The sequence below is a fragment of the Hippoglossus stenolepis genome, chromosome 1, assembly GCF_022539355.2.
Source record: "Hippoglossus stenolepis isolate QCI-W04-F060 chromosome 1, HSTE1.2, whole genome shotgun sequence".
In the NCBI taxonomy this organism is placed as follows: domain Eukaryota; kingdom Metazoa; phylum Chordata; class Actinopteri; order Pleuronectiformes; family Pleuronectidae; genus Hippoglossus; species Hippoglossus stenolepis.
In genome coordinates, this window is record NC_061483.1 from 28,260,544 (window position 1) to 28,276,377 (window position 15,834).

The 15,834-nt window shown below is 41.1% G+C and overlaps 1 protein-coding gene across 6 annotated transcripts in view; it reads right to left on the reverse strand.

The window, feature by feature from the left end:
• dpy19l3 (dpy-19 like C-mannosyltransferase 3) overlaps positions 1-10,956 on the reverse strand; it is a 50,400-nt gene extending 39,444 nt beyond the window's left edge. For 2 of the 6 annotated variants that reach the window (XM_035152165.2, XM_035152156.2), the window contains exons 1-3: positions 10,136-10,956; positions 9,052-9,179; positions 1,356-1,446 (exon numbers count right to left, since the gene is read on the reverse strand). In XM_035152165.2, coding sequence (XP_035008056.1) covers positions 1,356-1,446; positions 9,052-9,179; positions 10,136-10,253 — 337 coding nt within the window. In that variant the 5' untranslated portion in view covers positions 10,254-10,956. Of the gene's footprint in view, positions 1-1,355; positions 1,447-3,548; positions 3,922-4,264; positions 4,669-9,051; positions 9,180-10,135 lie in introns of those variants that run through there. The other 4 variants (XM_035152148.2, XM_035152132.2, XM_035152140.2 and 1 more) reach the window with 3 other exon arrangements.
• Between the last annotated feature and the right edge of the window lie 4,878 nt (positions 10,957-15,834).

A 15,834-nucleotide genomic window follows, 5' to 3' on the forward strand; every position in this document is an offset into this window, starting at 1 on the left:
CTCTGTTGTTTTCTTCATCTATCCTTTATCTTCCATCCTCACCTCACTTTTTCAATATGCCATTACTCTGTTCTTCCTTCCATCCCCTTATCTTTCACCTCCCTCCCTTACCCTCAATAACTTCAGCTGTCCCTCCCGCTTGTGTAACGAGTGAGAAAGGAGAAGAAGCAAACACAGAGGGCCACAGGGGGAGACGTCAGCCAGTTCCTCTACTGGCTACCTTACAGCTCAGTTATTTGGCTTAGTGGAAAATTAGGCCTGTTTCCAATGAGGAATTCTAAATGATAATGGGAAGAAAATAATTTGACTAATTTCCTAGAGCAGACTGTGCGTCATGAGAAACTGCAGTGATTTGTTTGGTCTGGTATGAAAATGGAGGGGAAAAGTTTCTTTTTCCTTGTAGGAGTAGGTCGAGACAACCATCTGGTGTTTTTATCCATGCAAACAAAATGTTCAATTTAGACTGGCCATTCTGAGATATTACTTTATAATGGTTATAGCTATAGCAGTGTCACAAAGTAACAATTCTCTAACAAAATCTATATTTATACTGTCATTGTCCTGTTGTGACCCTAATTGACTGTTTGATAAACACTGTTTGCTTAAGTTACTCTTTTTAACCAACTAATATAATGTAATTTAAAACATGAGAGCTGAGATGAACGACTGCATATGATCCAAAAAGCACAAAGGCTAAATCTGCATGTCCAAAAATGGGGATAACAGTATAAGCATGACAATATGAGATAATACCATTAATATTAGGCTTCTAGAATGGAGTTGAGCAAGCGTGTGTCTGGCAAACATACTGTTTACTCATGTTACACTGACTGAAGTCGCAGATGTAAATCTTGCCAAATCAAACAGAGCCACTTACCTTGGCCTGAACTGTGATGATGTCAGAAGTCTGAGCTTTTTTGAACCCTGTTACCTGATAAGATAATGTAGAGCATTGACGATATGTTTCTAGGCCTTAGATATACTGATAAGTTACTTTTGTAAAGCCCCTTTTCCACTGGTCAAAGAACCAACTAACATCTGGCTTTTGTCTGCAATGGGAATGGATAGAATTCACTAAAACCACTCAATTGACATTGCAGTAGACACTGGTTTTTATCAGCTTGGCAGTGATGGAAACATGTCACCTGGGTGAACGTGCTAATTGGGCAAGACAGCGAGGTGAGAGAGTTACTCAGTTTCCGGGATGTTCGTGACGTCCAGCATGACAGAAGAGGGGAAACAAAGCTTTTAGGGGGTTTACCCACGTTTATACCTGCTAATGTTGGTGTATAAGGTGTAAAGTCAGAGGGTAGAAAATGACACATCACCACAAACATATATTGTAATGTGTATACCTTCCTGTATGCTCGGGGCCTGCAACATTTGCTTGTAGTAGGAGTAGTACAGTCCGCACTCTGTCCGAAAGGAAATCTCCCGCTCCACTTCCTGAAAGCAAAAAGGGGAATTTGTCTGTGTGGAACCACATCCTTCTGTTCTCTGTAATATGGAAAACAGATATCCTGGCATGACAGAAACACTGGAGATAGAGGCAAAGCAGCTCATACAATCGTAATCTGCAACAATAAGACAGGTAACACTATGTGTGTGTTTATGTGTTTGGCTTCCCAGGAGGTTAACTGCTTGCTATGCATGATCACTGTTTCCAATGCGGGGTTAAAAAGAGGGAGCACACAGTTGACAACCAGCTGCAGAGTATTTATATCATGTTCTCTTTGTAAATAGCTTTTACGGCTGTGCTTGACAAAAAGTATTTGATTATTGTGATAGATTTCTTTGGCACAGAGTTACGTGATTTAAACTCTGTCTCAGTCTGTCAAATTGTTTCTCCAGGACTACTGTTCCTCCACAGACGAATGCAGTCACTGCCTTTGATCTTGAAATGTGCTTCTTAAAAACCAATACACAATCAAGTGTTATTACGATGCCATTGAGGGGATTCTTTTTCCAGTAATGACTTGTAAAAAAAACAGCTCATTTAAAAAAGACCATGAAAAACCACTAATGGACACAAAATTGGTACAACACTATGTTGCCTAAATGACAAATAGGGAGACAGCCCAAAATATTTTAATTTGCATTAAAAATAAAGCTATTATGCTGACAAATACATAAAAAATTATGGTCAAAGACAATATGCACGTAAAATGTTCTCTTAAATTTCCCTGCAGCGTGTAGCCCAACGCCTACACACATATCTCTATGACTTCAGAGGAACTGATGGATGAATTTAACTCGTAAGGATATCTGAATCCTGTGGTAGATGTCCTGAAGATCATCATAACTAGTCAGTTAGTCAACCACATGCAGGGCACAAGGCAACAACAACTACCATTAACTAGCTGCTGATGCACTTTTCCATTCTGACCATATTCTACAAGTACTAGTCCATTAAGCTGCTTTCAGACATGCACTGAACTCCTGACACTGAACGGAAAATCTCCTGACATTCTCCAGAGGGGCTGTATGTGAGAATGCAAATGTCTGTGTGACAAGCCCCGGACATTGTCAGGGGCTTTCTCAGAATCAATTCATGGCTTAACTACGGTGGCAGTCCACAGAAGACTAAAACGCTTTGCAGAAACTGGTTCAGCATTGTTTCCCGAGGGATAGAAAAGCCCCAACCCTAACCCAAAGCTCTTTGGAACATGGTCAAATCATGCTGGGATAGCAGGGGTCATCAGGTATTTTACCCACTTGTTAAAGGAGATAGAAGATGCTTTTTTCAGTTTTTCTTTCCTCTACTTTGTTGTGCATTTTTTGTGCATGTAAAAGATTTACCAAGGTAAAAAGTATCCTCTCTCTCAACAGAAAACATAAAAAGCTCCTAAAACACCTCATCAGTGGTCCGGACAATAGTTCTGCACAATCATGATTTCATATGGGGCAGCGTGGTCGTCCTCTTTACATTACATTACATTACGTTTCATTTAGCTGATGCTTTCAATCAAAGCAACTACAATAAATGCATTCAACAATGAGGGTACAAACCCATAACAACAAGAATCAAGTAAGTACAATTCTCTAACAGGAAGGTCAGCAGTTCAATCACTTGGGCAAGATACTGGAGCACAAAATTGCCCCTTCTCATAGAGAAAGTGCTGTACATAGATGCACTGTAAGTACACACTGTATTCACAATGTGTGTGAATGGGGCAAAAGAGCGTACTGTAAGGCGCTTCGAGTGGTCCGTAAGACTAGAGAATAGCTACAAATATACATTTACCACATGACCCGACATTTTCATAATGCAGTTAGTCAAACAAAGATAAAAAGAACATGTGAAGGAGGGCAATGACCAATCAGAACAGGAAAGGCGATAAAGAGACAGGAGCTAAAACCAAGTGTTTCGGACAGAGGCTAAAAGAGCAGCAATAATCCAAATTAAAATTATGAACCTGAATATGAGCATAATATATCTCCTTCAAATGAATCAGGTGCATGCTGTCATTAAAGCAAACAGGGGACATACGTATTTTGTATTTTGGATATACGTGTGTGTATGTGTGTACAAATAATACAACTCCTACCATGAGCTGAGAGAACCACAGCAGATTCTCATGTAAGGAGTTAACGCACCAGGCCTGAGTCACCGCCAGCAGGACAGCCAGTAACAGCCCTGTTGCCATGGAAACACGCAGTCCCCAAGGCCACCGGGGTGGGTTGCCTGAACCGGAACACGTCCCTGATCCTCCAAACAGAGAAACGTTCCTTCTATCCCCCTCCTGGGGGCCATGAGATCTTGCTGTCCCCAACATCATGTTACTGCTGCAGCTCCCCTCAGCTGGTGCATCTTGTGAAAGGCCAAACTTGTGTTTTAGCTTGTTCCGCTTAAGTCTCTTACGAAGCTCCATTGCCTGCGAGGACGGAGACTATCAATAAGTTCTTGGATCCTTTGATGAGCTGAATTCAGGTAGATAAACAGGATGCTCCTGGGTTAAGCAATAGAACTGATCCAAATCCATTACGGTAATACATGTAAATGCGGTGTGTTTTTCTTTTCTTGAAGTCAGTCCAAATAAATTAGCCTTTTAATCACTTCAAGTTCCTTGCCAAAGGAAATATGCAAAAGCTTTCTCTGAGGGAATAAGCAGCTAGTTTCCTTTCCAATCCTTCTTTTGAGTTTGCCAAAGGCAAAACAAGCTTTGGCTTCTCACCAAGAACTCTGATGAGATGGCTAATCCCCAGTTTAAATTAAGGTCAGAGAGAATACGCCTAGTTAACAGGTTCACACATTGCTCATTACCTTGACAGCGAGTTCATTTCTCCAAAGGCAGCCATCGTCTTCTCTCTGTCTCTCTCTGTTACCATTTCCTCTTTATGGGTCTTTGAATAACTCCCATCTCCCTGATGTGGTGCTTGAAGAATCCAAGGGTCGGTCCAGCATTGGCATTATTTCTTCTTTTCTCAATTTTTTGTCCTCCAGAGCCGAAACATGGATGACCTCCACTTACCCCCAAACTCCAACAGAGAATTCAAAGCAAAAAGCTATATTTCTCAACAAATCAGCTACTACATATGAAGACAAAAGCAAAGTTTAAGCCTGAGCTACCGTGAGAGTGCAAACAACTGGATGGTCTGTAAATAACCGGAGGAGCCAGAGGGAGCGAATTAAAAGGGAGTTGACTACTGGTGACCCCTTGTCTATAAAAACACACATGCACGCAGGAAAAGAGTACGATGGGTGGGGGGGCGGAGAGCTGTGAGAGGAACATGTTGGAGTATCATTAGGAAAAATACGGGGAACGTTTGTCAGAGGGTTTTGTGGATCTGGAACCAGCTTCAAGCTGTGAGCACATGTCTGTAATAAACTCCCCTGGGAACTGAGGCTAACATGGAGATGACTTCACACCTGATGAATTCAAGAGTCCAGATGAAGCCAGCTGTCTGACCTCATTGTAAGACTACTTGTGCAAATAAGCATTGTTGCAAAAAAAGAGAAAAATAGCGAAGGAACAAGAAGAACTTCATATTATACCATCCACTCCAAGCTCAGGAGAGAGAGAGAAACTAGGGGTCTAGAAGAGAGAAACTAGGGGAAACAAGTAGGTCTGTGAAGGCAGGAACAGAAATACATTAGCTAACAAGGGATGAGAGAGAGAGAAACAGCAAACAGTTCAAACAGCAGGCAAAACCACAAGCATCTGAATAGTGTGTCAGCTGTTAACCACACCATGTAGCATGTGATGCATGTGGACTGATTCAAGAGTTAGTTAGGTCCATGAAAATGTATCTTTTCCCCTGTTTGGTTCTCTGTCCTCAGTAAGTTCTTAAACCCTGAGGTTTACCTTTTTGACAAAACTGAGCTTTTTTAAAGCTCCAGGGTGGATTAGTGTGAAATAATTGATATAGTGTAGCGAAGACAAACTGTTTAGAAGAACAAACCTGCCCAGTGCTGTCATGAACCTGTATTTATCAGTATTTGGTGAGATGACTTAGAGTAGTGATAGGGCTGTACCATATGACAAAAATCACACTCAGGTCATTTCGTATTCAGATTTTAAGTTGTGATAGCAGCAGCCAGTGTCCATCTTCATGATTCTTAACCAATTCATGATTCATGAGAGAAAAAGCCTTTTCCATCATCTCAGTCTGGGGTTTGTTTTGAACACTCAACTGTACTTTAGTGACTCTCATCTTTAGACTCTATATTGTATTTTTACACTATATATTTCAGTGTTTACCATACATTGATTTATCTTGAACCTTGAAATCTTGAATCTTTTGAACCGTCTAATAGCAACAATATGTGTAATCTTTTAAAATAGCAGTGATGCAGTGAAGTCAGATCCGATCACGAGTGGTCATTCTATTGCCACACGAGAACGCATGCATATCAAGCTGTTCACTTGCAATTAGCTCACCTACGAAACATGTTAATGCCAGGTGCTCTTAGGAACAGGACCAAAGGAGAAGTTATCTGTACAACATGCTGTCCTGCCATGTTGGAAATCTAAATGTTGGGAATGATACTGGCGATCTTTACTAAAAAACAGTCTGAATGTGGCCGCACATTGCCATTACTCAAAATGAGCATTTTCAGAATCAGCCAGCAGTGTGTGGACGTGGTCTGACACACAGCTTTTGATAGCATTAACAGAAGGCAACCCCCCCACACACACACACACACACAGACACACACACAAACACGTGTCTGAAATATGTGATGATGTCAGCCAGGAGCCATCTTATGTGGGAACATTTCGGGGAAATGTTCAGCAGGCCTGTAAAGTGACCTGCATTCATTATAAATGAAAGCACCTGTCTCCCTCTTCCCTTCACACACAAGACACATAAACAGGAACAAGACAGCGTAGGACCACAAACTGTGTCTATGCAGACTCTGCTTAATTAACTGGATGGGCTGTTTTGTCTTCCAGAGACAAAAACTCAGCAAGGATCCACTGCAGGATCAGATCGTCTCTATGTGGGTCAAGAAACACTTCACATATGCATGGGACACAGATGAAGCTCTGGGCACAGCATGTTACTGCTGACAGATGCTGACAAATTCTGAGTCGTACAGTTCTAACCGCCTGCCTGTTCAGTTGTTTTGTTTGATTCCTCACCCTCTCCTCCCAAAGAGGGCAGTCTGTTCTGTGATTAAGATAAAATTGAATTCTGAAACAGTGTGTGTTCTAATTGAATTGAATGTCTGCTGAGGAATTACTTGAACACGGACGTATCATTTTTCACACCAAGAAGACTTCTGTTATGGTTAGGGGTCTGTACAGTATCCATTCTTTGGACTTGATCCAAATCTCAACACCTGGTCCACTTTCAGATACAAAAACAATACAAATTTTAATTTTAAATTTAAAATCATGTACTTTGGGCATCTAGAAGAACTTCATTGTGCAAAGAAAGATAAATATATGTTAAGGGTGTTGCTAGTTGCAGGCAAGTTGACTTAAGACAGACGTACCAATCATGAATGAGTGGATTGAGATAGTTTACAATATCTATACAATGGAGAGAATTACATTTAAATTAAGAACTCAAGTTGATATTTTTGAAGACAATTGGTCAAAATGGTTTATCTATGTGTCAAGTAAAAGACCTGATTTTGTTTAACAGTAATACGACCATGTTAAGGATGTTTTTTTTCATTTTAGAATAGTTTTCTCTCCCACCACAGGCTGATGTAAACAAGTGCCTATGGATATGCACATGCTAAAGTATGTAAAGTAGACCTGAGAATATATGCTATATGTTAAGTATGACTGCATGTGAAAGTAAGTACCTTAAACTGTATGTACACAGACAATGTTATATATATAAAAGACACATCCTCCCCAGGATGTTTATGTTGGTGTTGTTTTCTTCATTTTTGTTTATACCCATCATTTTTTGGGGGTATGTTCTTCTTTTTTTCTGTACGTGTTCCCTAAATGAAAACCCAATTAAAAGTTTAATAAAACTAAAAAAAAAAACACTTCAGATGAAATTGTTACAATTTTATTAAATTGCAGTATTCTCTCTCATCTCCTTGCTGACAGTATCACAATATATTGTAGGATATTGAATCACAACAGCCCTGTAACACGATACGCATCGCCAGCCCTATTCAGAGCCATTTTTATACATAAGGTCATCCTGTGATATCATTAAACACAGAACACACAGCATGAGACTGAAACTCATGACTCATACTTCTATCATAACAAATGAACAATACCTCACCTTGAAATGAGGCACAAACCGCACATGGGAACAATGTCCATTTCCATTTTGCCCCAGCTGTGACTATGACAGCAATCTGTTCTGCCATGTCAACTGGAGGGCTGGTGAAGCTCTGGCAGGAGAATTTCAAAATTACATCATATCTGGCAGGGCACTATGTTCTGCTGCTGTTCAGCGCTGAACAGGCTCTAAGAAGGACTGGTTGTTTGGTGTTTCAGGACTTCATGTGGTTCATTGAACAGGCCTGAAAATCAATCCTCTGCAGATCATGGAAAAATAATCACCTCACTTCAGGAGTTTATGACGTGTTTGCGGTTTATTTTTAAGAGAAACATGGATGAGACGGTTGGCATTTCTACTGAAGCTACATTTCCTCTTTGGATAAACAGTAAAAGTGATATGAATCTTTTAGCTTTCAGAAACTCAAACCCTAAAATATTTTCCACCAGTAAATAACCACATGTGATGTGGTGGATGAGTCTAACACATGGATGTCAAAACCTAAGATGACCTCTATATAAAAGTGTCTGATTTATAGGAGGCTCATAAAAAACACAAAAAGAACACGTGTTCCCAGATCTTCTTCCTGAAGAAGAAAGTTTCAAAGAGGCATATATACAGGCTTTCTGTCTACATTTGTATTACGGCACACAATCAGTGTTCAGAGAGCTTGAAAAATCACCATAAATATCTTTTATAGTAACTCTGGTAAATATTAACACTAATTCAATCAATCTGGTGTAAAGGGAAAATCAAAGCTCCCTTAAAAAATCTGCCAATTTATATTTTGACTGCTACAGGTAAGTACATTATATGTACTTGTGATAACTGCTGCATAAACATAACATATACATGTGGAATAACCGCTAGTGTTTTCTGGTGCAATGTTTTACACTCAATCTTCAGTTGTTTGTCGTTGTTGCTGGTACTTTGATGGTTGGTACACAAAAAAAAACTCCTGTCTAATCCAGTGGTTCCTGAAACTTGGGGTCAGGACCCCAGGGGGATGACAAGACACAGAACAAGGATTTCCAGAAATCAAATACAGTTTAAAAACAATTCTACATGCCATACTTTAGCCATAATTATTCAAAAAGCAAAAAGAAATACTGATCATCAGGATTCTGATACACATAAATATCCTTTGAAATGATGGTGGTCATGTGACCCTTGCACAGTTATTTTGAAGAGTTTGGGACCTCTTGGTCTAATCCGTAAATGAAAAAGCATCTGTCAAAAAACCTGGAGCAAACACCTGACCGTTTCATTGGTCGATCTTTGACAGATGACTGCAGTGAGCTTTTTTCACAGCAGACATTTTTTATTATAGGCAAAGAGATGGGTCATTACCTTGATGTTGGAGAACCAAAGGTCGTTCTCATGTAGTGTGGCCACGTAGATGCAGCATAGCAGGCCAAGACCAACAGAAACAGACCAGCCAACAGAGGTCCACACTATTGACCCCCACGACCAATCACCTGCAAGCATTAAGTTGTGGTTTGTCAAGTGAAGTTTTCATAACTTTTAAAAACACTTAAATGGAAAAGAGTCAATGTTTATGTCATTAGTTAAGACTTTAATGACTATGATAACTGCACATTATTAAGTAAGTCACATCACTGAGTCAACTTCCACAACACAGGCCCATTTGAATTCATAGGCCTAATTGAAATGTAACCATTATGAATTAGACTGTTCACTGGATACTAGTAAAATACAGATTATTATATGTAATATTATGACTATTAATGTCAATTATATATATTTAAACCTGTGGAATACAGATTTTCATTTCATTATTCTACACACCCTACAAGGATTCAACTCAAGCAGGAGGAGACTGCATATGGCTTTGGCTCAGGAGATAGAGCGGATCGTCCACTGACGAGAATGTCAGTGGTTCAATCCCAGGCTCCTTTATCCACATCCTGAAGTGTCCTTGGGCAAGATAATGAACTGTGGCAGGAATGTGTGTGGTAGAGAAAGAGCTGCACATAGATGCACCTTGTGTGTGTGTGTGTGTGTGTGTGTGTGTGTGATGAATGGCTAAACCTTCGCTGTAAAGAGCTTTGAGTGGTCATCAGGGCTGAAAAGAGCAGACCATTGACCAGTTGTGTAGGCACTGCAGGTGTACTAGTTAGACAGCAGTGAATTATGAAGAATGTGGCATTTAAACCCTTTTGAGAACTGTCCATCCCACTCTGCACCCACAGAGGGTCAGAGGTCAGGCTCACAGACTGAACACTGGCCCTGGAGCTGGATCGGCTCAAAGGCACTTCAGCAGGGAGGTGGATGGCTGCCAAGCAGGCTCACCCCTCCTTCTGATGAGGTGGACCCTGCAGCCACTGTGCTGCTGCTGCTGCTGTGTATGGAACTGAGCTCGGGTGGAGGTGGAGGTGGAGGAGGAGGAGGAGGAGGAGGAGGACACACTCACCGTGCAGCACCTTCTCTGCGTGGTGGTCGGTGCAACAGTTGGCCTGCTGGGGCTGACACTCTGCACCGGGGGGCTGCTCCTTCCCCTTGCTGCCCTTCCGCTGACGCAGCGCTGTCATGTTGAAACACTGGGAGCGGAGCAGACAGGGGCGGTGCTGCGGTCTGACTGGACCCACACTGATGTCCACACACACACACCCACACCTAAACCTTTAAATCTGGATTTGCTCTAAACGCACACACACACACAGCTGCGGTGTGGAGCACAGCAAGGGGCGATCAGAGCCGCTGTGGGTTTCCCCTCAGTGTCTGCAGCCGTTCATTCAAACGCCCAGCCAGGCCCGAGCTGCACAGGCTGCACCACCATCACCCGCTTACTGCGCGCATCCCGCCGCGGTCAAGATCACAGTCTACGCCGGAGTCCGCGATGAGACGCGAGAAGGGACATGAGCGTCACCGGTGATGCGGGCGGTGACGCCGAGATTTCGATCAGAGTGCGACAGGTTCAAACTCCTACGCTACAGCCTCATTCATCATCATTGTTATCAATGTGTATTGTACAGCAAGGCGCGCTCCCGTCATGGACGCCGGGTTTTCAGTCTGTCTTCGCGGCGACAAAGAGAGCAGAGCCCGGCGGTACATGCTCCTGCCTCCTCCTCCTCCGCCTCCTCCTCCGGTAGGACGGTCCGACCGGCGGCTCCTCTCTACCTCCCTCCTCCTCTACGTCTCTCTATCGCCCTCGTCCCTTCATTTTCTCTCGTCTTTTCCAGCCCCTCCCGGTACAAAGCGTCGGTCAGCTCCTCTTACCCGCACCACGGTTCAGCCCGGGACCACACCGGAACACGGGAGAGGCCGCCTTCAAAATAAAAGCGCGGAGATTTGGCTTCGCGCGAAAGGCAGGAGTTTTGGTTAATAACTCATCCTGTGCTGGAGGAGACACAAGTTTTCTGTCATCGGGTTAATTTCATTTTCTTATCTGTGCACAAGCTCGACATTAATATAATAAATAAGATTCCTGCTCTTCAACCATTTTTTTTAATTGGTAGTATAATTTTTTTACTACTTTGAAAGGGAAGGAAACACTTCAAATCTTACAACTGGGGTTGGGTGATGGGGCCAAAAATCATATCAAAATAAAAATAATAATATCAGTCTACAGTATATCCATAACTATCACCATAAAAATCGTATTATTATTTAGTTTAGGATAATTATCATTATTATGGTTTTAAATTATCTACAGGAAAACATTGTGTTATACCTCTTTACTGTGCGTAGACGATGCTTAACCATTATATCAATTTATATATGTATTTTTATCGAACTTTTGTTATATTGCTATTGATAAAAATCAAGTTCAATAATTATTGATAGTGTTCTATTGCCCTGCTCTATAAAACTATAAACTCAAAATATACATAGACTGTATATAAAGATGGACGACATGACGGCTCCTCAAAAGATGGTTTATGTCATCTAAGGTGGTTCTCATCACACTTTAAGTGATCATTTTTCTGATAAGTTTGGTTTTAACTTGTTATTTGATGCTATAAAAGCTGGGCGAAATGTCATGCTTGACAGCTAAGACTGACTCACGATTGGTTGAGCCCATGTATCGGCGGGACCTCACTATGGTGTCCCCCTCCACCAATTGCTTCAGTGCTGACTCTGGATCCAAATGCGTAAGATGGTAGCGTTCTTATTTGGGACATTTTGGCTTCATTTCTGGACAGTGGGAGAAGGTTGAGACAAGTCGTCCATCTTGATATACAGTCTATGATTCAGAGGCGCAAAAATTGTAGAATGGTTTCTTATGTTTTGTTTGTTAAGTTATGCCACAGAAATAATGACCACCTAACCCTAAGGGCCTTATATTCCATCGTAGCACCATTTGTATGGAAACACTTTGGAGCTATTGCCACAGATAGAATCAGAAGAACTAGAGCATTCAAGCAATGCAATGGTAAATGGTACAGTTTTGCTATTCACACATACATTCATACATTGCATCAATGTTCTGGCAGAGTCATCAGGGGCAATCAGTATCTCGCCCGAGGACACTTGTCCGGGTTGTGAAGACAAAACAACTAAAGCAGTCCTACCAAGGTCAAAGTGTCCCACAGCTCAGATGGTGTATTCCAAGAGGTTACTGCCCATGTCCGTATAGGATGTGCTGGACTCTATCTGGTAATGTGGCAGACAGATGGATCCCATTAGAAGAGACAGGAGGCCAGTAGTCAAGGATCCCAGTTACTCAAGAAGGAAAAAGGTGCCCTCTAAAGTAATGGGACATATGGAAACAGAACTGTCAACTAAAAGCATAACAAAAAATATGTTTAATGTTGACTCTGAATCAAAAGAGTACATGTACATGTACAGTCATATGAGTGATGATCACAGAGAATAGACTTTTGTTCCCAGCAGTGACTTGTCAGTAGGAAATAATGAGCCAGCATAAACAATACCAGGAATGTGGAGTTTGCTTATATAAATACAAATGCAGCTATTAATTAAGGGGACTTATTACACTAGTGGTTTGTCTGTCTACAGCTCTATTTAACCTAATTTAGCACATATTGTTTACAGCCTGCACATTTGTCATCGTGTTTGATTCTGGCACGGCTCATCAATCACATTTATAGCAGCTATTTACTGTAATATGCACTTAGCCACTTTGTGCTATACCTGCACAGCGCCAAACAAGAGACTACATCAGTTTCGCATGGCAGTGGCTCAGGCATACTTGTCCAAGAGCAACACTGATGTAAAACATACATGAAGAGAGGGTACACCTTTCACAACAAGGCAACACACATCAGTTCACTCCAGTACCCCCTGACTCAGTCCGGACAACTTCTGCTGTACATCTTCCAGAGACGGTCAACCTGAAAAATCCAATGTGTTGCAGAGGAGAAAAGGCTGCACTGGGAAATCAATTCTTTTCATGGTTTTTATATACACTGGTGATTTTATTGTGTTATACAGCAAAATAAACCTTGGCCCATATGAAGACAATGTTTAGTTTTCATACTCAAAAGGTCCTATTAAATGCAAATAGCTAGGAGAAATAAAAAATGCACACCAAACAAAAGCCCAGGTCCCAAGAATTTTTGGCTTCAAAATGCTCATGTTGCTCCGTGACTGCAGGGTGTGCAAATATCACAGAGTGTAGCCAAATAGACAACTGTTTGAAAACCTAAATCTTCAGACGGATTGTGGAGGACTTCGATGTGACGGACAATTAATTAATACACCTTTAAATGATCAAGACTCGTTCAGGAAGAGGTTTTAATGAGGAGGGATCAGATAAATGTATTCTTTACAAACCTTTGTAATATCATGTTTACCATTCTCATGTTAACACATTCATCCCAAGGAAATTCTTACATGTTAACGTGAGTTTTGATCAATAAGACAAATATATTCAAGTAAACGATGCATTTACTTTAATGAAATAGGACATTCTTCACATATCAACACACATTTTTCTAATAGCCACATACAGGAGAGAGGAGGGTGCGATACAGTGGAAGGGTTCTAGTCATTAACCCCATACTACTGTGTGTGTTTTTAAAATTTTTTATATTTAAATGTTTTAATGTAGGACAAAAGTAGTTGTTTTTTGTTTTGTTTAACTGCTTTTTGGTTTGTGGTTTGTGTCCTTTATCCAACATTGAACCCAGATGAAGATCTACCGAGGTGGAAACTAGTGTTGAATAAACAAATTATGTAGCTAATAAAGGGATTTTACTATAACTTCAACATTGTTCCTGTTCCTAAAGTGTCTAAAGATGGCTTTTGGATACATGTGAATATTTCAGTCCTTCCTCTGGATATAATTTAATTCTTCCTGTAATAAAGGAAGATACCATTAAATAGTAGATGAACCTGTCTTTCAGGATGGTCCCCCTATCCTGGTCCCAATCGAGGAAACAAGCATGTAGCTCTTGCGTTTCATCACTGACAAACATTATGGTGACTGTCAAGAAAGGTAGATGATGATTGGCAGGCTTTCCAAGAGAAATTGAGAAAAAAAAGTTTGTTGTTGAAGTGTCTACTGTCATTTGTCTTGAAGAGCCGTCACAGAGCAGATTACTGATATAGCACAAGATAAAGAAAAAATACCAAATAACTATACCAGAAAATGTTTCTCTTTGGCCTGCGGTGAAACAACTTACATAACAAATAAAAAAACTATTTATTTTTATGCATGGGATTATAGTCCAGTTTGATATGAGAGAGCAATTTTCGTCTTCACAGGCCATGCACGCTTTGACAAGTGCAGCTGGAAAGAGGAACGACTCCAAGCCTGCTATGACATCTGAATATACTGGTGTGAATAAAAAAGGGAAAAAAGATAAAAGACAAAAACAGCAACGGCAAAAACCCCACCGCACAGGACCCTAGTGAAGGGTTCAATTAATCAGTCAATCAAATTGTATTTACTTCAGTAAGTCAGTCAGTCAGGCACATACATTCACATTTGTGATACTCACTAGGTGAGGGAATCACTTCAGTGATTTATTGGTGTGGATACACACACTCCCTGCAAACAAATGATTGACTTGATCACTCATTCAGTGAGTGAACTTTACTGAGTGATTTGAGCTCAAGTGAAGTGAGAAATGATCTGATTATTCCAGGTAATGATTTGGTTCAGTGTAGGCCCTGTAGAGCAATGCAGTATCACTGATATTTTGGGACATTTTGCCTTTACTCACAGGACAGTTCAAGTTTGAAATGGGGAGAGGGAACAGGGAGGACAGAGCAAAGGGCGGCATCAGAACAGAACCTGCAGGAGAACTCACACTTCAGTACACTGATACTGAAGAGTACATCAGATGAACCTTGAAGTAATTGTGTCCTTTAAAAAGCCCATTACCATATCTTCTCATGTTTCCAAGGATCCCAGACAAGCTGAATTTATAAGCGGACTGGATTAACACTATTTGGAAACTAATTCACGTTAACTCCTCATTTAAAACACAATCCAATGAGAGCTTATCTGATTCGGAGACACAAAAACTTGCAGACCTAGTTTTCTTTTATGTGTGTCCAGATTGAGATAAGCATCAATGAGGTTTCTCCCTTCACCCCTGCACAATGGAGGTGAATGTAATCACCCATAGCAACGGAAATTTCATTTGAAAAATTTGACAGCAAAGCAGGGTCCTGGTTACTCGGGTTAATTCCCTGTGGAAACTGTTCACATTGTGCTTTGAATTGTACAGTAAATGTTCCCTTTTCTCTCTTCAACACCTACGCACCCAGAAGAACACGACCCAAACTTAAAATGTATTAAATCAATCACACAAACATTCACAAACTGCACTGTCTTGACAAGTGCACTTGAGACCGCAAACAGGTCGAGTGGAAGAACGCTCAGGGTCTTCAGATGGAAAGGACAGAGAGTATTCAGGGGTTGATTTAAAAGACCTGAAGATTATCAAAGAGATTTATGAAAACAAATTGGCTGGGCTCCTGTGGGAAAGAAGGATTATTAGAGGAGAAAACAGATTGTTTAATGGCCATACTCTGATTCTAACCCTTTAGCTTTGGAATTTCATAATGGGCACACATGCTCGCAGTCGAAATGGGTCCTCTTCCCTCCTTTCATTCCTCTAAGTCTTCTCATCTGAAGCAAGGGAGTGAGACCGCAGGAAGATGGCCCATTAAAGATAACCCTCCTCTCTCCCAGTG